Below are 24,629 nucleotides of genomic sequence, written 5' to 3' on the forward strand. Positions count from 1 at the left end.
GTCCGCGGTTCGACTTCCAGCGAAGGAGTTGTTAATTTTTCGTCTTTCCTGCTTGCAAAAAATACCTAATGTCTGTACAAGATGACGTAAGGTAATTTAGTTTTTATTTAATTATTTCTAATTAATTTAATAATTTATTAAATTTCTATTTCTCTTTATATTTCTTTTCGTTTTAATTTAATTAATTATTTTAATTTTCAGTTATTTTATTTACTTATTTTTCCTCCCTTGTTGACAGTCTTCCATAGCGCTCCGGCACTTCTAATTTTGGAAATTAAGCCCTTGATGCAGCACAAAAAGGCAATGACATTTCATTTAAGAAATGACCCAAAGTAACAAACTGAAACGTGACATCACGCCACCTAATCTTTCATTCACAAATTTTAAAATTCTTTTAAACTGAAATGAAATATTTATGTAAAGCATTGCTTACATAAAATGCGATTAATGTTTTCTTTTGATAAATAATATGCTTCATAAGGAGTTATATATAATTATTTACGTGAAAAACAAGTAGCTTATTCTATACATGCTACTGAAAGAAAGTATATTGTTTTAAGTGATATTTTGTATAATGCAAGACACAAAAGTAACACAAAAACAACAAGTTTATTTTCAATATTTATTTTATAGCCATTTTCGTTATTCATCAACGCTGTACAAACAATCGGAAGCAACTGCAATCATATTCAGCAAGATCAAAAACTTTTCTTCATACATATTCTAAACTGAAATTTTCAGTAAATCATTCGTTTTTGTATACATAATGGAATGCGTGCGTTTATAATAGGTCAAATAGTTAAACTTAAGCAAGCTGCCAGCAGCACTAAATCTACTTGAGTTATATTTAAATATTTTTATTAAACAGACATACACTTTTATATTTTTATTTTACACAACTTAATGCTTACAATTTCTACTGTTTTAGCCTTAAAAAGCAAATAATATTTTGAATAAAATCAAGATTTGAATCGCCAAAGCATTGAAGGAAATCTGAAAATTAGATATAGGATGAATTTTAGCCATTTTATAATTAGAATAAAAATTATACTTGACAGAGGTTCCCTTGAAAGACATGAACCTCAAACACATATATGAAATATACCTCTAGAATATATAATTATATTTATTATTAATATATCTTTATGTAAATATTTTAACGTACAAACAATATATATATTTATATATCAATAGAACATCGGGATTTGATTGCAGTAATTTATAAGCTTGCTTGTCGTGTTTAATTTTTGACTCTACAAAAATTTACTAGTAAGTACCTTACATGTTACACCGACAAGCAAAAGTCACTTAAATTGTACATAACATGAATTATTTTTAATTATATGGCTTCAAAATAAAACAGGTGTTGATTTTAAGTGATAACCGAAAAATTATTATCCTCTATAAAACGATTCAGTTCTTGATTAACTTTGAATGAATTATTTACACTGTACATGCAAATCTAGAAACAAAATAACAATTCTCGGTTATTCTTTTGTAGAGCAGGAAATATAAAGAACGAAAGCTCATTGTTTAAGCAAACTATTAACACTGAATACAAATTCACTGCTTAAATGTTTTGATTTTCAGAGAAAAAGCAAATTTTTTAATATCACAAGAGTTACGAATTGTAGCAATAGAGATAAGTTTGATGACAATCGTTTTATTTCTCTCTTTCATTCTCAGCCGTGTCCATACTTGAAATATCTGTAGAGTATGAAATTCGGAAGACCTGTAAAATTTGTTCTTTTGTATTACTTCACAGTTTTTAAATTTGTTCTTTTGTATTATTTCACAATTTTCGCTAAAACGTTCTGAAACGTTTTCTGAGTTTTTCAAGCATCGCGTAGGGCAATCTAGTTTCGTTACCAGATATGGACTACGACTCTTTCTCCATGTAATTACGATAATTTTGATAGATCTTAAAAGAAATGCCAGAGAATGTATTAAAATGCCATTTCGTCTCAACTGTTTCTTTCGTTTTGAACATAAATCTTCGTGCTACCTATACTTCAAAACATAATTAAATTTATTATCAATAATAATAATAAGTTAAGCGGATTTTAGATATATGTTACAAGAAATGCGTAATTTATCATGGTCTGTCGTGATATTTAACAAGCGACAGCCAACTGAAGTAAGATGCACAGCAGAAATTGATTTGCAGAAATAAACTTATTAATATTTTTAATTAGCGATTTTCAGCGTAAGTTTTATATAGAAAGTGCAAAATTGCCGGATTTAACAATGAAATATTTTAGACATGAAAATCTGATTTCTAGGAACTTTGTCAGCTTAAAATAATTTTTGCTTTTCACGAAAATAATTATAAACTGTGTGTGTTTTGATGTGTTTTGTTAGATTTTGATTAACTACTGAAACACCGAAGATCTTTCATTTCCTTGTTAAAATAATTGTAATATTAAGTCTTTTAACAAGACGAATGCCATAAAATCTTCGAAGTTGAACTTCAGTACACACTTCCTTTTAATTGAAACTGTTTGTTTCATTCGTAGCTATATATACCTCGTTTTAAAAATAGGCTAAAAAGATAGAAATGCGTTGCTATGACGGAAGAAGAATATTATGTTAGAAATGGATGCTTCCACTCTTATGAATTTCAGATAGGATTACATGTAAAGGCAGGCATAGTTTATATACATAAATTATTCTTCTGGAGGCTACACAAGTTATTCAATTTAAAACACATGCTTAATGTTAAAATATATCCTATATAATATTAAGCAGTAAAGTGTTTACCCAATAATTTACCGAAATCCCCTAATATAAAATTTAGAGCTTTTGCTTTACCGTTGCCATTCATAATTTAGAAGATTTTTGTTAAGGGCTTATTTACTTTGCTTTCCCGTTTTGATTTATAGGCAATTTTAGTAAATTAGTAATTTCATATATTTAATCTAATATTAATTCGTAGTCAATAATCTAGAAACATTTAAGGATCAAATATATTTTAATGCAGAAGTAAAAGAACTTAATTTGAAAAACCATAACAGTAAGTCTTTTGGCTAGAGCAGTATTTCCCAAACTAATATGACCACGGAACGCTTTTAATATCTCTCTCTCTCTCTCTATATATATATATATATTATATTATATTTGACTTTGGGAAATGTCAAAGTGAAGGATGTATTTTAAGAGGAAGTTTTGACTTGAACTAAATTAACATTGTTGAAACTTATGGAACATATATGGGGTTCAGAATAAGTACCACCAAATTTACGTTTTTAATTATAGTATAAGCAAGCGATATGATAAATATTTACAAAGAGATTATTTCTGCATATTTAGTTCTGCCTGCTTAGGCTAAATGGTTTCAATTTCACAAAATACACATTATAGAAACACAGAAAGTAAAAGCCGTTGGTACTCATTGCATTATAATCGGCTATGCAATATTAACATTGAATTATTTAATTCAAGCAAGCGCAGAAAGATTTTTGAAAGCACATATGCTACTGAAGCTTTATATAAAAGCCAAGTGTTTTAGTACGCTTAGTCATTACTTATGATGAGAAAGAATTTTTAATTAGAAATGTAAGTGTAAACAATTTTGGACTTCAGAACTACATTTTCAGTGACATACAACAGCAAGTGTTTCGTGGAGGATGGTTTGGGAAACTCTGAACTACAGAATATAAGTTGAAAAAGTACATATGAATGTATATTTATAAACACCATAATATATTTTAATATTCAAATGTTATCGAATTAGACGATGAGAGTTTTTTTACTCTGCTTTTACATTGAGCAAATATTTCAGGATGATTTCTATCAATGAAATCATGTTCCATGCAAATAACTGGCATGGAAGTTGCAATATCGACAGCAAAACATTTGCTTTCCCATTTCTAAAGAATAATCTAGATGATAGAGCTAAAGCCAGCTAAATGAGTACTTCAGTGAAAGGATGAACAAAGCTCTAACATATATCACGAGTGAAAAGTCACTCACTATGTACGCATTTATTGTCTACTAGCTTATCAACACTGTCTACATATTTACAAAAACCTTCCTCAGAGGCAGTAATCTACCATTCTGTAAGCTTAACGTATGTACATTCATTCTTATCTAAAGACAAGAGCACAGTTATAGGAATCAAAAAATGTCTGCTTGTTCATTAAATACAAATACAAAATGACTACTTAAGTAGAGTTTCTAAAATTGAGCGTCGAATTGATAAAGGTGTTATAAAATATTAAAACAATTTTAACTGTTTGAAAGTCATTTTAATACATATCTTTGCAAATAGGAACCATAATCTATGGAATACGTAATACTTGCATAAAAGTACTGATTACTTTCCTCTTTTCTGACAGCAAAAATGTGTGGCCTGAATTTTGTTAACAACAATCAATAACAAAAAATATCTTTATTGAGGTTACATAAGGAATCAAGAATGGGTATCATGAATTGATAATATATATTTAGAGCTTTTGTTATATAAAAAATTTTGAAATATTTCACGATTGCACTTAAGGATTTTTATTTCTCTGTAACTAAATTATCAGTACCTTGAATAATGCATGCATAAGGGTTAATTAAAATAAAATAAAAAATAATGATTCAAATGCGTATTTAAAGAAATATAATTTACTCATAAAAATTAAATTATTATCAACGACAAAATATTCTTATTTTTTAATGTCTTATTTTTAAATTTTATTATAAGCAAGCGCTCGAAAGATTTTAATTGTCATTAAATACTAACATAATCTATCTCCGTATTGTTTACATTAAGATGTTACCTTAGTAACGAAGTCCTTCATAGGTCTAAATTTTATTTAAAATACTTCGAATCGAAATTATTTCCTTTAATAACCTAATTAAAAGAAGGAAGGCAAATTACTTCAGTTTGGAACATATTCGCAGAAATAACAGTTAAGAAATAAATTTTCATCCTGATTCAGCGAATTCCTGCACAAATTCCACTCCATTTTAACTGCAAATGAAAGTTAAAATATTTGCTGAAACAAGAACAAGCAACTCAAAAATCAAGCTAAAAACAAGAGATATTTATAACTTCCGACGTTTTTTTCCTTTTCCTTTCGCCTTACTTTTTGCTTTTACTATTCTGGCATTTTGATTAAATTAAAATATACTATATATAACGTGGATGCACTTTAGACATAAATCTGTAATGTGAAAGAAATTAACATTTTAAATAAACTTGCACTTAAAGCGGGTGTACAGTTAAAAGTTTGTAATATACTTTTTTTACACATCTGTCACATCTATTCATCAAGTCACTTTCTATATTACACTGCGCTGAAAATTTTACGTTTCAGTCAATGTTATTTTTACTGACTGGATAAATTAGCAATTTATCTCAAATAATACGGCAAGAAATAATGTACCTATAAGTCTAAATGAACTGTGCAACTGAGAAATAATTTAGAATTTATGGTATGTATTTTAAATTAAGACTTTTAAGATATATCCTTAAACATATCATTTTAAATTTTTTAGATTAGTTTCTGTATCAAATTTATCTATATAAATTAATTGTGCATTAAAATGAAAAAGCAGGGAAAAAAGACGCGACGAGCTAAAAATAAGAGTTTTATATTAATATAAGTAAATTTTGCGTTGTAAAATAATACGTAAATTGTATTTTCCTCAGCCTTTTCTTCCATAGTTGCAACATCACTTTACAATTTGGAAAGAGGGAAAAGCATGTCATTTAAATACCAAATATTTTCTTAATTTTCGATTGAAGTTTATTTTACTTCTCTTTTAATATTTCGGAAATATATTTTTGCTTCATGTCATGAAATACATTTTCATGACACTTTTAGAACTCTCTTCTACTTTGAACTTTTGAATTTTAGAATTTCAGTCCTTACTGAAAGTATTTACATGTCACCTAAGTTAACCTTTACTCATTTTTAAGAGTTGACTATTTAGGACTGAAAGTGACATGCATCTCAAACTGCGTCCTTGCATTTCGTAGCTGTAAGTATGTAAGCACAGGGCACAATTTACTTTAGCAAAGCATCTTAAAATAGAGCAAATAAGGCATTCGAATTTTGTTAAGAGGAGAAATTAAGAAGACTTCGTGTTTTAGGACGATACGCATTGTTTAGATCCACATTATCTTATCCTAAGATAAATGCTGATCCGACACGAGTGCTACAGGAAAGTGAACTTGGATATATGGGAGCGGAACTTGAACCCTGGTACCCGACTTCAGGGTCTCAAGTTCTAAAACCTTATGGGAAAACGCTGGTTACTCATTTTTACAAAAATACTTCAAGAAATAAGTTACATTTACTAACATCAAATCTAATATATGGTACAATATCATACAGATTTCAAACATACATTCGAATTATCAAGTGTATGTAAAGAATTTTAGCTTCTTTCTGTTAAGACTTTATACTGCTGTAAATTTTTTCGCGAGTGACACGTTGTGTCACCAATAACATAGACAGATAACCAGTATTATCAAGAGTAAAAATTCTGTTAACAAATAGGCCTCTTTTTTATGGGATTAATAGAAATCTATGATTAGCTTTAGTGACAAATTTCTATTGCTTCAGCATAATGTATTGTCAACCGTGATCACTTGGAAAGTTTTAATTATTTCGTTATGATTTCTGAAAATCTATGTTATTTAGTATCCATACCTTAATGTATTTTCAGGTTTAATTTATGACAGAAATAAAATTTCCAAGATGAATAGATTTAAAAGAATTAACAATGTAATAGGAGGGAAAAATATTTTCATATGTTCAAGGGTGTAATTATTTATAACACAGGGCAAGAGAAATTATTTTCTATTTGCCCATTACTAATTAGGATGAAACTGTACATATTATTCATCTAAAAAATGAAGATTCAATATTACTTCATTCTTAGTGATAATCTGAGCTATAATATTAGCACTTACAATACTAATCCAGATATTAAAAATTATAAAACAAAATGGGAAAGACATGAAACATCATTTATTTTAATGCATTCCAAAAGCATATTATATGATATGAAATGAAATATTTATTGCCAAGAGGAAAAAGTGCAGTTTAACGGAAAAATGGTATGATTAAAATTTGCAGATATTTGCAGTTCAACCAATATGTATATATATATGTTCTTAAAGTTTCTTAAGGACTCTTAAACGCAAAAAAATCAGTCCAGGTTAAGAAAAATTGATTTTTCATGTGCAGAAACAGATACATATATTAAAATGCTTAAATGTAATATCTCCTTTGAATATAGATAATGGTGCACTAAATTAATTTCCGCCTTAAGCTATTATCGACCTTCTTTACATATAAATGAATCTCAGTCATAAATTTTCTAAATCATGAATGGCAACGCTACTCAAAACAGAAAGCAGTTTCTAATGAGAATTTAATTTAGTTCCGAAACTCCATTACTAATATAGTGAAGATTAAGGAAAATCACACGTTTATAAATCGAACAAAATAACCAGTATGACGTCTTATTTTATGTGCTTTACTTACAATAAATATTTGATAATGTTTGCATATTGTTTAATTGAAAATATACTTATTAATCTTTTTCTTTCAGATGCATTTTCTCTGAGAATCAAAATTAAATTTTTATTTTAAACCTAAAATATTTCAGACACAGCTCTTAATTTTAGCAAACTAATTTTCTTCTGCAAAATTGAAATAACATCAAAAAAAATAAAAGTAGCATAAATATTTGATTGGCTTAATTAATTAAGATTTGAAAAAGAACAGGGAGATAAGCTTTCGTACTTTTGAACCTATTTATTTCCTTCCGAAACTTCTAACTCATCTTAGATGCATATACTTTCTCTTCAATCAGTTGGCACATATTCACTTTGAGATTTATATATATTTCTTCTCTAGTTATAGAAATGAAATATTTTTCAGGCGTGGTGAGTGATAGCCATCACTACGAAATGCATTTCATCTTTAAACCAAACACCTGAGCAGTAGATAGTTTATCTTGTAATCCGGTTATTTAGAATCAGAAGTCTTTATTAAAGTGGCATATTCTCCGTTTTCTATCGTAGCAAAGGTTTCTAAAAACCAGTTATAGAGAATATAAAGCGAGATTTGTACATAAAATCTTCAAACTTTCAGGTGTAACAATTAAGATCCTATGCCAGCTCTAACAAACCTAGAGCTATGGCATTAAAATCAGAAACAAAAAAAAAAAAATTCAAACAAAGTTAAAAGTTTTTTTTCTATTAAATAATACATTGAAACATGAATATAGTGCTCTCCTATAAACTATGCATCATTTAATTTGTTCGAAAATGATTTTATTACAGTAAAAGACTTGTGCTTGCGTTAGTATGACTTTGACATTCATGTACTTTGCAGGTGATAGCTCTCAAACTACTTCTTCTGCTCACATCCGATATAAAACATGATACAGAATACATAATGAAGCTAATAATCGCAAAATGGTTTTTGTTCACAAAATCCACAATATACAGAAGCACGTGGAGTTTCTTTGTAACATTTTTTGAGTCAACAAGGGGGTTATTCTTATAAATCGCAGCACAATACGACAATTTGATATACTCTATATTGCACATATCGATTATATGCCTAGTAAACAAAGCAGGATCCCAGAATTTCACTGCAACGTTTCATTAATTAATATTTAAATACAACGCAATAATTTATTCATCTTATGTTTATTTCTATAAATCCATATACTTGTTATAATATGTATATTTAGCAAGGTAACTATTAGAATACATCTTAGCTGTAAAAGTTTTCCTAACATGATCTTAACGTTGCGAGACTTCAAGATCCAGCCTTGTTAATAAAGGACGAGAGGGGATAGGATTGATTATGAAAACAGATCATTTTCTATTGAAATCTGCATAAATTGCATCTACTAGCTAAAGACCGCGCACAAGAGCCCTGGAACCGAATTCTGTACCACTCCGATACCGGACTGATGTTTTACCAACCATGAAACAGAATTCGGTTCCTTTAACACAATACATAAATCTACAAGTACAGTATCAGCATAAACGGAGATTTACAAGGTTGTACAAAATATATTCATTGCATAACATCAGTTGAAAACAGCATTAAGGATTTACATCGGTCTTCACCAAATATATATATATATGGAAATAAACTCTACACAACAAATTCAATACAGATGAGCATACTGTCTTTCTTTCAATATCAAGAAAAGAGATCATTTACGAGGTCCACGCCAAGCACATTTTATCTTGATTCATCACATTCAGACTAGCTACTCTTCGTACCAACAATTTTCCTTCATTCCCAAACTCTATTTCTTCTAATATAAATACATCTTTATTTCGCAAATAATACCAAAGCAAAGATTTGCAACCAGTATGATCTCTACCTTAACATTTCGGCTGGCAAAATCCCTAATCCGATATCGGAGTGGTAGAAGGTAGGATCAATGTAGCTGCAAAGCTTTGCTCAACATGCACCATACGTAACGTCAGTGAAGGCTATTCATGCAACTGCAAGTCACAGTCACCAAAGCCAAAAGTTACTTTTGGAATAACTATGTGCAAAGTACCGGGCTCTGATAGAGCTCCTTGACACAGAAAATGAAATTAAGAGAGAAACATTTTAAGAAAACTGTGCACAAAAATACGTATATTTTACATAAAACAAATATAAAGTCACATACTCACAAAAAGTAAAGCATTTTTAACATGCCATTTACTGAGACGATACGTTATTTAAATGATAAAATGTAGAAGAATTCATAAGAATTATGAATAAATGTTAAGTGCCTGAAGTTAAGTGCCATTTACTTACTTTACACTTCAGAAATAAGCATGCACCGAAAATATACTTTTATTTCTTTATAATATTTTAGAGAACGCTGTAGAAAAACGATTAAAGAGTGCCGTTTTAATACAATCGTAAGACTACTGGAGAAAATAAAGTTAGTTCAAATATTTTAATAAACTATGTTGTCAATTTTAAAAGTTCAAATGCTAACATGAAAATTATCATATCGATAAATAACATTGTAACGTATAGCATTTAATTTAATTTTGCAGACAGTAGTAAATAAATTGTGTTTTGAAAATGCTTTGATATATGCACTGTTTTTTTGCAAATTCGATAGTTTTATCAGGTTTCAAACACCTTTAAAGTGTTATTTTGTAAAGCTTATTTTTAATAAGCTCATCATACATTTGTATGAAATAAGTTTTAATGATAATTCAAATGCATATATAGGATGTGCATATTACGACGCAATTATTAAGAACTAAATGTCAAAATCTGCCAGCTTTATTAAACAACGGAAATAGAGATATTAAAAAATAAAAAGGAATCCTTGGTAATTGGAATCATAAGCAGTTGCAAACTACATAATTTTGCATGATTAAACATTCCATTCTAAATAACAGCCACTCTTTAAAATGTCACAAGGGATAAAAGGTAAAATATAAAAATATCATTTAATAACCTGTCTCATAATCCTTCTCATCAATTAAAAAAGTATTCCAAATGATTGTCATTCAGGTGAGCATTTTAAATTTATTTCTTTGATTAATCTTTTTATAACAATCTGCTTTTAAAATTTAGAGCGTATCTCCCTATTTTTCAATCCGTACGGGAATGTGTAAGTAATTAAAAAAAATCATACAGTCTTTTGAAATATTCTACTTTCAAATAAGTTAGGTAAAGGAAATTTAAAGCTATGGAAGTTTGGACATTTTTATGACAATGTGGTTTTCTGGAATATTTAACAAAATCACTTATTTCCATCGATATGTTTTCTTTACCAAATTTTGGCAAGAGTTTTTGTCACTGATGTTAATCACTTGCTGTACTCATGTCTATGAGCTTTAAATAGTTATTTTACTTGACTTAACGTGAACCAAATACAGTTTGCCTTCACGTTTACGATGATTTGGAATCTTCTGTGTCAAGGTCTCACATTAAAAATAATATTGACATATCATGGTAATATAAGAAGCACGGCAGTATTTTTAATGCTACGAATCTCATTATTGCAATTAAAACTTTGTACTGTGTATCATCGAAATGCTAGTACTATTATTGTTTAAGTATTATACAGTTTGATACAATATTTAGATACAGAGGAAACGGATTTAACTCAGCTGCGCTCTTTGAAGAAATGAAAATGAAAGATCATTATTTGGAAAACTTTAATTGAGATGAATAAAGATGCATTTTCTCTGCCTCTCTCTCAAAAAAAGTAAAGGGCGGAAGAATGAAGACCACTGAAAAGGAATGATTTCTTTCGTTTTTTTCCTGGATAAATTTTGATGCATTCTTTGGCTGATAATCCGAGCAAGAATGTAATATCTAGCTTTAGACATGTACATAATAAAGGAATTATGCGGGGTGATGCATAAAGAAAGTGTATTTGCCACTATATATTTATGTGAACAAGAATAAAGTTAGCAACGATTTGTTATACCACAAAATTAGAGAACGTCTGACAGTTTGCAAAATCTTCCAATAAACAGTGAAAATATCCATCTTTTTTTTTTCTGAAGGCACAGCTGAACAAACCGTTTATTTTCCACGCCACTTGTTGAAGCACATTCCTAAAAGTACCGTTAAATTCGTTGGTTACGTTCCGATTCAAATCATAGGCTTTGCGCCCTAGGACATATGAGTTCTAGTACACTAGATAATTAGAAGCAGACATTGTCATCGAAATCAATGGTATTGATGAAACAGTGTTCCAACAAACGCTCAAGGACTTGCAACGACACGCGTAGCTATGTTCGTTTTTTGGGAGGGGGATTTATCGTTCAAGTATTTAACCGGAAATGAAAGTAACTCCTCTCTTATAGAATTTACATTTGAGACTTAATTAATTGTTGCTAGCTTTATTCTTGTTCAAATACATGACAAAAAACCATGAGTTTTATATGAATCACCCTTTTAGGAGATACATATTGGACGCTAGATCAAATGCGTACAAATGAGACAGAAAATAAAATAAGCTCATTTCTGTTTAGCTGTTCTAATTCATTATTTCAAATACGATTATGGCACTTTAAACGGCAACTTTCTTTTCACAAGTCATTCTTTGCCAGTGGCCAACAGTACCGAATAAACAACTATAAATCTCGATTACATACGTAGTCAATTCATTAAATACATTTTAGTATTAAAGGCACAGCACTGCAGGCCTTGCGGAATCAACACTGCTTATACTTCTAAGAGCAGCCTTACTATTCACCATGACATAGCAACGTTGATTTCAACAAATAATTAAAACATTTTAAAGTAGAATTTGTGTAATAATTATTACGTAATTTATGTTCAACAGAAGTGTTAAAATCTTTAGTTTGAACAGGTAGAATAATTATTCAAAAACTTTAGTTATTCAGAAACTATCTAACGTTCGAAGAAACGGGTTAAGATATGTTGATCTTGTAACCGAGATTTCATTGTGCATGAAAACAAAGTACATAGTTGAAAAAAAAGTGTTGGCGCATTGGTAGTGATGAGAATTACCTTTCTAAAATATTTCGATAAAATGATTCGTATGAACCTGGTAGGTAAATTACGTTGACATTACAACTTGGATTTGATTAATGTTGCCGACATGCTTCTAACGCAGGACTAACAACGTTAGATATATAGGAGGATTTCTAACCCTAGTAACTGTATACGAGAAAAATTCTACAGCTGGGTTATTTTCATCATTTGCACATTATAAATGTGCAATATCAAAGCGCTTGCACAGAACGCCGAGCGCTAAAATTATGATAGGATCAGATTCATGACAGGAGACGTAACTGAACAAAAGTCTTTGAAGAAGCAAGGACCTTACCTTTCACCGGGGTATAATACGGAACATCATTTTTTCACTTCAAATTGAATTAAGCTCTTAATGAAATGAAACAGTATGACGCTTTAGTATGGAAATGCACAAAATCATAACTTGTGTTCGGTCAAGGACTTTGATGATATTCTCTGGTCGACTTATTATGCAACTTATAGCCAGAGTAATAACTACCTTGTCGGACATCTAACGAGTTGTGAAATATTTTTAGACCCTGATATAACAAAAGCTTTCGATATCAGTTACAAGAAAAGCATAAAGTGGGATAATAGTTGAAGATCTGACTGACATTTGGACTATGAAAAGGTCTCCAGTCATTAGATTTCCTTATCAGAAACTTGAATGAATAGTTCTTAGTGTGAAATTTTTGCGTTTCTATACGAAGGAACATTAGGGAATTTCAGATGAACGATTTGACAGATATACAAAAACCACTCAGTCGTTCTACTGTTTCCTAAAATTCTCAAATCTACGCGTTAGTCCAGCATAGACGAAACTCACTACTGAAAACAGAGACTATACACATTAAGATAGGGAGCGCGGCGCGACAATGACAAAATTGGCACTCAGTTTGATATTTCATCAGTAATCATGACCTCCGTGATCTTGAATTTTCTGTAATGAAAGCTTGCAATTTTCTATACCTTGATCTGAAAACTCTAGAATGGATACTGATGAAAGCGGCTAGATTTTTTTTATTCGATAACTCATGACAAAGCTTACAATCAAAATATTACTTATGAAATATGTTTTGTAAGTAATCAATAATTTGGCTTATTTTGAGAACTTCAAACCAAAACATTAAATTTTGTTGCTACAAAACAGTGTTTTTGCTGTAGTAGTTGAGAAATTATGTAAACGTGGTGTGATACATAACTACTTCTTCAATACCTTTCATATTCGTTTCAGTTTCTCAACTATTCATATACGTAGCATATACTTAAATACAAAAATTACTACTTCTGTCGTACTTTGTTTAGTCCAGCCACATGCATCCGTGTCCGTTCTTTGCAGTAGTTTTCTTAAATGATTATCTTCTGCCTGATGAGATTCCATCACCAGGCCAGTTGATAAAGCTTACTTTTGAATTTGTTCCTCAATTCTGAGCAATACTGAGATGTGTCATTCTAGTCATCAATGTAGATGCATCTGTAAATTTTTCGTCTTCGATATTAAACAGTTTCGGTACATCCATGCCACTCTCCCTATGGGAGATAACCTCACTTGATACTTCATATGAAAAACCCATATACATCTTAAAGAACAGTACGGCGAGAATCTCAGATAGATGCCTCTAAATGCTGGCGACTCAATTATTCTTATGATTAGTACGAATTCGGGAGTCATGTGCTTAAAAATTAAAATTCGGTTACGAAATTATACGAATAATGATTGAAATGAGAAGGAAATATTCTAGCCTTGAAAATTTATTTATAAGGCTCAGAAATTCTCTTATATATCTTCACATTTAAAATCCCACCACACTATATTTTTCTCACACATCATTAAATCTTTATATATATATATATATGTGTGTGTGTGTATATAGGTATGCATAGGTGTATACATATACATATACATATACATATACATATAAACCTTTGCACGTATGCATGTGCATATATATACATAGATATATATATTTATAGCTTAAACATTTTAATTACAGATACAGAGATGGCAGGGGCTTCAACTGGGACAAACGGTTTGGGTTTTTCACATGAATTCAAGATTTAAACCATTGATTACACTTTACTATGATCTTGATTTCGGTTCCGTAGCTTTGAGAGATCTACAGAGGTTCTAAACTTCTTTTCACGTCTGGATGATCTGTATCTTGTCGTAGACTACTCCTCTCTGTCCTCCCTGAAGAGGTAGGTGGTCCAGTAGACCAGGTTGAAGAGTGCGAACATGAGGGGGAAGAAAATACGCGAAATGACATCGATGCGCTTGGAGCGGGAAGGGAACCTGTTCATCCATCTTCTGCACAGATTCACCTTCGGGCTCTTCATGTGCACCTCGCACTGGCGCATCTTCTCGGCGTGCAGGTCACCGTGATGGTGCACCAAGGGCTTCTGGAAAAAAGAACACTTTAGCCAATTGAGACATAAATGCATGCACATCTCTAGACCAGGAGTCGACAATGATATGTAATGAACCTGATAAACAAGTAATTTTATTAGTTCATGTTTATGTCAGTGCAACTAACTACCTCCCTTAAAATACCAGGAACATTTTCTGGCCTCGACAAATTTTAAATTAATGCATTCTTTAAAATATATTAAAATGTGAAGATCTGCATTAGTAAAATCTTCATTAACTTGAAACTAGGGGTGTTTAAAAGAAAGAGAGACAAATAGCTTGAAGCAGAGCTATTTTCATAGGTATTCAAAGAAATGCTTAGATAAGTATTTAAAACATATTAATTTAAAAGAAAATATTTTATTCAGATATTGGCATATACCAACATTTTCTATACTTTTTTTTGTTTAATTTACGAGCATGTTAGAAATAATCTAACTAAAGGTTGTAAGATAAGAAATCAAATATGTAAGATATGTAACATAACATCATAAGATCACATATATGTAGACATAAGATCTTATATGTAAGATAAGAACAAATCAAAATTATAACTTAAATTATCAATAGATCCCTAATTCTTCATTACATAGCGATGATGACGTAGCGAATTCGGAACATAAACTGAATCATTTCTCCTAATAAGCCTCTACACTGGATAACTATGCACTTGCTTTCTGCACCTCAGTCTAGCCAGACCGCTGCTTGCTGTATCTATTCTCACCGCAAAGCTATAAAAATGTACGATGTTTGAAATAGGAATGATTAAAGTGCCAAGTGAATTGTGACTGCAAATGTCAATTGAAATAAATGCCAAGTGAATTGTGGCCGAAAATGTCAAAGGAATATTTAATCTGTCTCGGTTGCCCTGTTTGCTCTTCATTATGGATCAATATCTGTACAGCTACACAATCAACATTCTTACATTATTACATCTTAAGTCTGCTTCATTATATATATATATATATATATATATATATATATATATATATATATATATATCTTGGAATGACGAAAGGCATGATGCAAAAGAAATTGAGAACCACTGAATTAGACGTTAATTCAGTAGTTTTGTCTATTTCAAATACACTGGTCTTATTAAAACACATGAAAGGAAACCAATCATTAGATTGAAAAGTGGATCTGCATTCGAGCATGGCAATCCACTCACAACAAGTACACATTTATTCACTTGTGATGATTTAGAGAATGCAGCAGAGGGCATGTTTTAGCATTAATGCATTTTGTTTACTTACCAATGTTTTCATTTGTAAGGTTTATACGTTTTTCAGCTGAGTTTCTCAAGCTAAAGAATAAATATGAACAAAGCGTTAATAATAACTACTTAAATTAATTGTTCTAAAGAATGGTTACCATAGCAAAAGTCGTCGCTCCATCTTCTAGATGGTCAGCTTCCAGAGCTGCATGTTCCAGCTCCCACTGCTTCTTCTGTTGTTCTTTGGCACTCTTTTTGTGCGCGTCGCTTCGAGAAGCATAATTGACGAGCGCAAATTCAAGCAGAGCGCCGAACACGAAGGTCAGGCAGACTCCTGTCCACACGTCAATGGCTTTGGTATAAGAGACGGGTGGCAGGGATGCATTGATACCAGACGTTTGAGTCGCCATGGTCAGCAGTGTGGTCACTCCAAGAGAGACACGTGCGGGAATAGCATTCTGGTCCAGCCAGAACGACACCCAGGATACGATGACCAACATACAGCAAGGTATGTAGATTTGAATAAGGTAGTAACTGAATTCCCGTTTGAAAAGGAGATCCACTTTCAAGCAACTGTATTCTCCTGCGGAAGACAAACTTACGTTTGTTAGAACACCTCATTGAAATAATGTAGCGTAGATCTGTTGAAATTGTACTTACAATGATATAAACTAGCATTAAAAAATTCGAGTTTCTCCTTTAAACATATCAGTCGTAAAGCAATACTCAGGTTAGAGCTATTTAAATATCCGGCTAACATTTTAAATCTTCTAATACGCTTCATTTACGTACATTTCACACATGGAATTTTAAGATCAGGAATAATAAAAATAATCTATTTACCTAATTCGCAAAGGATGCGAGTTTTTTTAAAGTTTCTTGAAATGCAGTTAAAGACAAACATGATGAATCAAAAGACTTTCTGAGCAGTTACTTTGAATTCTATATTTAATTATATTTAAAAACCGTAAAGTTTATGCTCAATGCTTTCAAATGAGCTTTCAGAAAGTTTGCAGTTTCTGGAAATGCATTAATTTTTTTTTAACATTGAATGGTTTAATTAAACAGTTTTAGCTTAACTAATTTCTTATACTAAAACGCACTTTTGTAAGGAAATTATTGTTTTTACAATATAATGGAGACCGTTTAAAGAAACGTTAAAATAGGGCAGGAAATACTTTATAAAAGCATTTAATAATTTCTATTTGATTATTGTTACTGCATGTCTTTATTATTATTTTTACATTTCCTTTGTTTATGTAACTTTTATTGCTGATATAGCTCTTATGTTGTTAGTGTTGACTTAACTCTTATGCTATTGTCGCTGATGTAGATCTTGTTGTGAATGTAGCTTTTACGTTATTATTGCTGACGTAGCTCTTATGCTGGTATACCTGATGCAGCTCTTATTATTTTTACATGTCCCTTCATTTGCGGATGAAATATTTCAAGGGATTATCAAAGATAAGAAATCTGAAATGTATTCAGTTTTATAGTAGTTAAAAACTTTCGGTATTAAGGATGTTTAAACATCAAATAAATCTTAAGTAACTAAATTTATCATATAAATGTCATTTTTATGTCAACAAATGAAAAATACCACATTAGGCAGAAATGAAAGATAATAGAAAACCTCATTGTTAAATTCTAAACTGTATTTATTTATATAAGTAATAGCCATAAATTTTCAAAACTAAAATTACAAAAAATATTTGAGAACGATAACATTGAAAATACACTTACTGTTTACGTAAAACACAAAAATGTACTTCAATGTACATAATATAAACCTCCGTACAGCTGAAAATAGATTCTAAATAGTTGAAAAACGATTTAAATACCTCCAGATATTGAATACTTACCTCCTTGTTTCCAACCCCAAGCATTTAAATCTTTAACTATCTAAAAGACTTACTTACTAGTGATTCAATCAAACTTCATTTCCTGTACATTTCTCAAAGAATTAAGAAAAAATAGTGATTTTGCTTCAAACTCACCTGTATTTGTCCGACTAGTACAATAGTCTGTGTAGAACCTTTCCAGAGTAAAGCGAGGAAGGTGAAGATTCTTTGTCACTTGTACTGGATCACCTTCTTTCCAAAGAAAAACTAAATCTTCGGTAGTATAACCGTCTAGAATAAGAAACAGATACAGTAAAACTTTGTTAAGTCGAATTGAAGTGAAATTTTGTTCTATATAGACAAGGATTAAATATTTCAGTCGAACTCTGATAACTCGTTACCTGTCAATTAAACACTTTTTAAATTTATTAATTGCCAAATATCTTAATTTATGTATAAATATATACATATACTTTCAGTTTTCGTAGCAAATTTGAGTAACTAATTCATATTCTTTAACACAAATCCGACTTGGTTCATTCGACTTATCAGAGTTTTACTGTACTTGCGAAGAAACAAAAATATTTTGCTCTCAGGATAAGGAATATCATGCAAAGATACTTACCTGATTCTCCACAGCCTTAACATTACAGTATACAGAGGAGTATTTTGTATTAAGTTTTAATAATGTGATACTATGTGATTTGTATAATTATACGAAATGCTTTTTGTCATTTGTAATTTTGATGTATACTATACGTATTGCCTTAAGGCAATACCTTTCCTATTCGTAACACAGCTCTTAATACTCGGCAAGTATGAGGAAAGGAAAACAAAAATACACTTACCATTCATTAATTACAACCGATAAACGTTTTAATGTTACCAAATTTCGCTTATATATGTTCTCTTATACATGCAAGTCTGATTTAAAGGGTCAGTGCTAAGAAGCCGTTTGAAATATATTCTTAATATTTTATCTTAAACAGAAGGGCTAGGTTCGAGTTTTAGGAATACTGAACCCAAAGTTAAATTGTGCGTGGAATAAACGAAATATCATTTCACAGCTTGGTATTCCTAACGTATGCCAATTTGTATATTTCTAAAATCTGTATAGCTTTACGTTTCTTCAATAAATTTTGCACTAAAATTTCAAGTAACGAAAAAGTTCTTGTAAGTTTAAGACCTTGTAAAGATTTGTAGGGCATTGATAGACTTTAAGGAACAGAAAACATGAAAAAATTATCAGCGTATGTATGAGGATTGAACCCCAAATTCTACCAGCCATTTTCTCTTAGAAAGGCCTCCACAAATGCATCCCTCCACTTAGCAGATAATCCTAGTGTGCTTTGCCATAATCAACTGAATCAAACCAAACCACAAATTTGCCTGTCATCTAAGCGCTTGTATCACCCGGGAATGCTATAAACGATTAATTTTACCCCACTTAAAGGGTTGTGGGGTTCCACCCTTTTATCTAACAGTTAAATATGTAGGAATCTCGTGAACAGATAAGCGAAGAATCGCTTGATTTCGGGAACATAGACGTAAGCTCAAGAAGGGTTAATTACGCTTTATTATTCAAAATCAGAAGGTGCAGTCGGCTCCTTTCTCAGAGCGTACAGCAAAGCCTCCACTTGGGCTTGAACTCAAAGTAATAAGAAATAAAACTTAACTAATGTTTAACTAAAATATATAGCCGACGGTATCAAAATTCCAAGTAGTTGGCCCCTAAATATCAAATAAGCTGGCGAAGCTATCAAGGGCCTGAAATACGGCCGAGCGTAGTAACAGCTTAGGTAGAGAGAGACGTAGCTAAAAAGCAAATGCGCGCTAGTCAGAAACTCTGAGGCTCTCTAACAAAGTCAGTGGAACTTCGACTTAAATACCACTTTTACTCATTTTCATCAAGTGCGTTTCTAAAAACGCATTCCAGTAGGAAATTGTAAACTGAAATTAAGAAGGACAGGAAAGTAGCTTTAACTTAAAATAACTGTTAAACAAACTTGGATAAACCTTACAGGGTGACTGGGGAGAGGTACGAGATTAAGATAAAAAACGAAAACTTATTGTTCGCCACATTATAGTTCAAACACCATCGTAGGAAATATTACATTTCGAAGCTGGGAAGCTTGGGAAACCACCCCATTACCGGAAATAGAATTACAGATATTCCAAAGTTAGCTGAATATATTAACCTCTTACATCGAAAGGGCACGCATTAGAAAATGAAATAATTCCCTTACTTTTGAAAGAAAGTTGCTTATTCAAAGGACAATTAAAACTTGAATAGTATGAGTACCTAAAGACTCGTATATATTGCTTTGCGCATTTGATTTTTGACTTCGTTACGCCTGAAATGTTTTATCTATAACTTATTCCAATGTTTTTCCTTGAGAAAAATAATTTGGAATAGTAAAGGACATAAAATATGAAATAAGAATTAATGATTCTTTGTATGTAGTCTTCTAGTCGAATAAGATACTAAGTTTCAATATTTGTCTAAAATTTAGAAACCTTTTGTGACATGTAATCTGTAATCACTTTTATCTACGATAAAAATTATCTCTATCATTGTATTTGCCTTAAAAATATATTAAATAAATAGAGTATTGTGGAGTCTTACGTGTTAAGAGCTCAAAAACTGAAAATTATATGAAAACTAAAGAAATTAAATCATCATTTTTGGAGTAACTGAGTGAATACAGGCCAGTTTCCCCCAGAAAACCCTCCACGAAGCTTTCCCTTGTATTAAGCAGATAGCGATCGTAGCTTTGCCTTATTTAAATAACCTAACCCACAATAATTGATTTCAAGTTTTTCTTTTGTTGCTATAATTATGCCGTTGAACGTTAAAACTGATTAGACTGATTTTTAAATCTTTAACGATAGGATCACTTATCAGGATTTTGAGTATTACGTTAAGGAATAACTGTAATTATTCAGATGTGATTAGAAGAAAGAACAACAAAGCATGAATATCAAATCTATTACCCTTTAAATTTTACAATCACTTATCTCATCATTTAGTTTAACTACACATATTTTAGTTAAATAATGCAACGATTAAGTTTTAAATGTTTAAATGGCTATTAGCCATAAATATAGAACTGAGAACCAAAACCCTCTTTTATTTTCTGTCATTCTTTCTGTCTCTTCATATTTCTGTCATTCTTTTAGAGATAAGCAATGCATGCTTGTTTAGAAAAAGAAATAAACATTCATGATGTCAGCCTATTCAAAATGTCAGCCTAGGAAACGCAAAAGGTGATGAAAATAAAATTTTAAGAAGAGATAAAATAATAATACTAGGAGGTAATAATTTCTGTGTCTATCAGACTGGATTAATAGACTACCTTGAGACGTTCTGTAATGGCATTGATTCTGAGAACTATCAAATTTGAATAATAGAAAGCTATTAGTGTCCTTGCGAAATGTTTTCCATTAACAAACTTTCTGAGAATTATAAAGTGAGTGGAATGTCATATTTATTCGATGTTGTGAAATCAATAGCGAAAGGCAGACAAGCAGCTTTTCAAACTAATGAAGGTTATGCCATTAAAATAAGTACTAGAAAACTGCGTATATATAATAATAAAATGGCTTAGCAGAATAATATTATAATGAGGGAAATTCTACACTGGAATATACTAAAAATTTCCAAATTGTCTTAAATATTAATTATCTCAAGCCGGAAAGCTTCAGAGGGATTGAATTAAAGGAATTTGTAACAAAAATGAAAAAGGATTTAGGAATATTTTTCCCAAATATTAGAAGTCGAAAGAAAAATAGAGAAGGAAAAAAGTTCTCCCTTAAATATATGTATATATATGTTACCGTGAAAGATTGAAACCTGAAAAAAGTCGGCATTCTCCGGAGAATGTCGACATTCACATAATCGTCCAAAATGTTTGCAAAATGTCTTTTTTCTCACTTACAACAGCAAATATTGACATTCATCATGCACTGACGGTAAATGCTAAATATAAAAGTAACATATTATGATATATATTAAAATAAGAGAAAGCTGAAGTAACAGCAGACAAACTGTTGAACTCAAAACGAAAGGTAAATTCTAAATGCTAAAAGGAAAATAACATCAATAATAAACTTATTTGATTATATGATAGACTTTATGCAATCTTATTTATTGCAAAAACTGTTATGACACTTTGAAATGCGTAACAGTCCCTTCTTTTACCAACTGCATTTAGTCGTGGAACACATCTTTCTTCTCGCCTTCTCGTTTCGACCTCCACCACAGCATATCTGTGCTTGTCGATATATAACGGTGATGATCCGAATGTATAAGAATATAACCGAATATATTCGGTCTTTCATGGACGTATTTAATATGTGTTGACATTCATCGGGGAATATCGACATTCTCCAACTTCGGCCTTTCACGATAGCATATATATATATATATATATATATATATATATATATATATTCAACATTTATTAGAAAAATATTAATTTAAAACTTGCTCTTTGTTTTTATGATTTCTAATTTCAAAGATTCTAATTTTATACTGTTTAAATTTTGCACAGGATTAAATAAAATTAGACAAAGCAAAACATTGTATTTGGCATAGATTTTAGTCAAGACTCTATCGATTTCTAGTGCAAGCACGTACAAGTCCCACTTTTTCAGTAGCAAAGAAATCTGTAACGGGGGAGCTTTGCACAGTATTATATGCTTAAGGTAACTTCGAAGCAGATTATATCTTGATGAATGATTAAAGAAAAATTAAAACAAAAAATTGATTTTTAATAGCATTCTTTTTAATATAAAAAATCAAAATAAAAAAAATTAATGGCTTTGCATTTCTATTTTATATTCCTTTAAATTTTCTTTTTATTTACACATTATTTTGAATTATTTTTGAATTTGTTTTTACAATCATCCATATATATATGTCTCAGAAACGTGACTCTGTTAAAAATGTTTCGGCTGCTCCTTGAAAAAGATCAAAGAATTTTCAACTATTTGTTATTATATTATTATATTTTTATGTTATTGTTTTCGAGATGTTTCATTTCTGTAAAGGTTTACATTTATATTCTTCCTGTTAGCTAGTTAGTCAAGTCAGCCACCACTTTTGTTTGATTTAATTACTATCTCTTGATATATGCCATGCAACTGCTTGATCGCTCTTATCCGGTCATGAGATTTTCTGTCATACTGCATAACTTGTTATTTTGATATTTAAAATACTTTACTACCTTATGTTTTTGAATAATCTGAATATCAGCGTAACGAAGAAAAGTTATGCAAATAAAGAATAAAATGAATAATTATACAAATCTGTGCTATAACTTTGAATGTAATTTGAAATGTATTTCTTTTGAACGAAGAGTAATTTCATAGCATCATATTTCTGATACGTAGTGACCAGTCAATGAAATCAAACTGAAAATGAAGCTTTGATTATTCGTTAACGTCACATGTTATCTGCGTCACATCTTAATTGCGTCTTAATTAATTCGTCACATCTTAACAGCCTTTTAATTAATCTAACGTCACATCTTGATTGTGCGCAAGCGATGATGAAGATGGCGAAAGATTTGCAACGCTTGTAGTTTAAATTTATTGTTTCTCATATTCGAATTGAATGCTAAATAAAATTGATCAATATTTTAAAAATAGATGGTGATAAAATATGGCTAATAAATGCTGCCTGAACAGAACTCTTCATTATCAAATCCAAAAAACTGCTAACTGTCTAGTCTCTATCAGCCACAGTTAGACCTTAAGCTGATGACAGTTTTATAACTTAATTCGAAACTAAATAAAAGAAAACAAATACTTGAGATGTGGCACACATTTTATATTTTATTGTTACAGAGATCAACATTCAGGCCTTTAGATACAGCTTCATTAAAATTACATTTTCATTCTTACTATCGATTAAAGGAATCGTGATATTTCTCAAAAGAAAGATGAAATCACACTTAGAAAAACACACAATTCTTTGTCTGTGCCCGTTAAATATGAAAGAAAAACTTAAACGTGAATTTTTGCAACGACGGGTTAAAAATTTCCAAATGGAAAAGGGAGGCAAAAGAAAGAGGGAAAGATTCCGTATAACGATCTGGGAAACGGTGACAAAGCAGAAGGAAACGGGTACTAAACGCCTTGAGGAGCGAAATCAGCAAAGTTAAATAACGTAATAACAAAAAAATAACCACCCCTTACGGAAACAACTGAAGATCTCGTGGTCTTAACCAGTTTCGATTTTTACGCTAAGGCGACGCGTTTAGAGACCGGCTGGATTTCGATTTCCAATAGTCTATTCTCTCAGGCTCGAACCTGCGGAAGGTTACTTGGCGAAGAGTGCCATAAATCGAATCATAATCAAGGTTGTTGAATTGAGGCCGCGAATGGTAATTACGATCTTTCGCATTTAATAAATAAATATGAGTGTAATTTTAAGCTTCAGGAGCGTGGAACAGCCGAAAAATCGATGTACTAAAGTAATTTTGCTCATGGATTTCTTATATATATATATATATCTCTGTGTGTGTGTGTGTGTGTAGCTTTCCTTGCTCCAGGTGCAGCTTTTTCCCGTATAGTTGATTACCAAGTTTCCAGGAGGTTTTTATTTCGAAACAACGTGTGTTTAATGCTGCTTGTTACTTTTTGGTCAATAATCGAATACCCATATTCTTTATCAATTC

General features: G+C 30.8%; 1 protein-coding gene across 4 annotated transcripts in view; it reads right to left on the bottom strand.

Moving 5' to 3' along the window:
- Nucleotides 1-590: 590 nt before the first annotated feature.
- Nucleotides 591-24,629, bottom strand: part of GluClalpha (glycine receptor alpha 1) — a 704,157-nt gene continuing 680,118 nt past the window's right edge. For 3 of the 4 annotated variants that reach the window (XM_085809817.1, XM_085809816.1, XM_085809815.1), the window contains 3 exons: nucleotides 18,103-18,237; nucleotides 16,264-16,688; nucleotides 591-14,882 (listed from right to left, as the gene is read on the bottom strand). In XM_085809817.1, coding sequence (XP_085665943.1) covers nucleotides 14,655-14,882; nucleotides 16,264-16,688; nucleotides 18,103-18,237 — 788 coding nt within the window. In that variant the 3' untranslated portion in view covers nucleotides 591-14,654. The remainder of the gene's footprint in view (nucleotides 14,883-16,263; nucleotides 16,689-18,102; nucleotides 18,238-24,629) is intronic. The other variant, XM_085809818.1, reaches the window with a different exon arrangement.

This window comes from Stegodyphus dumicola, chromosome X2 (genome assembly GCF_044657685.1).
Source record: "Stegodyphus dumicola isolate Sdum_Otavi_A_Nest chromosome X2, ASM4465768v1".
In the NCBI taxonomy this organism is placed as follows: domain Eukaryota; kingdom Metazoa; phylum Arthropoda; class Arachnida; order Araneae; family Eresidae; genus Stegodyphus; species Stegodyphus dumicola.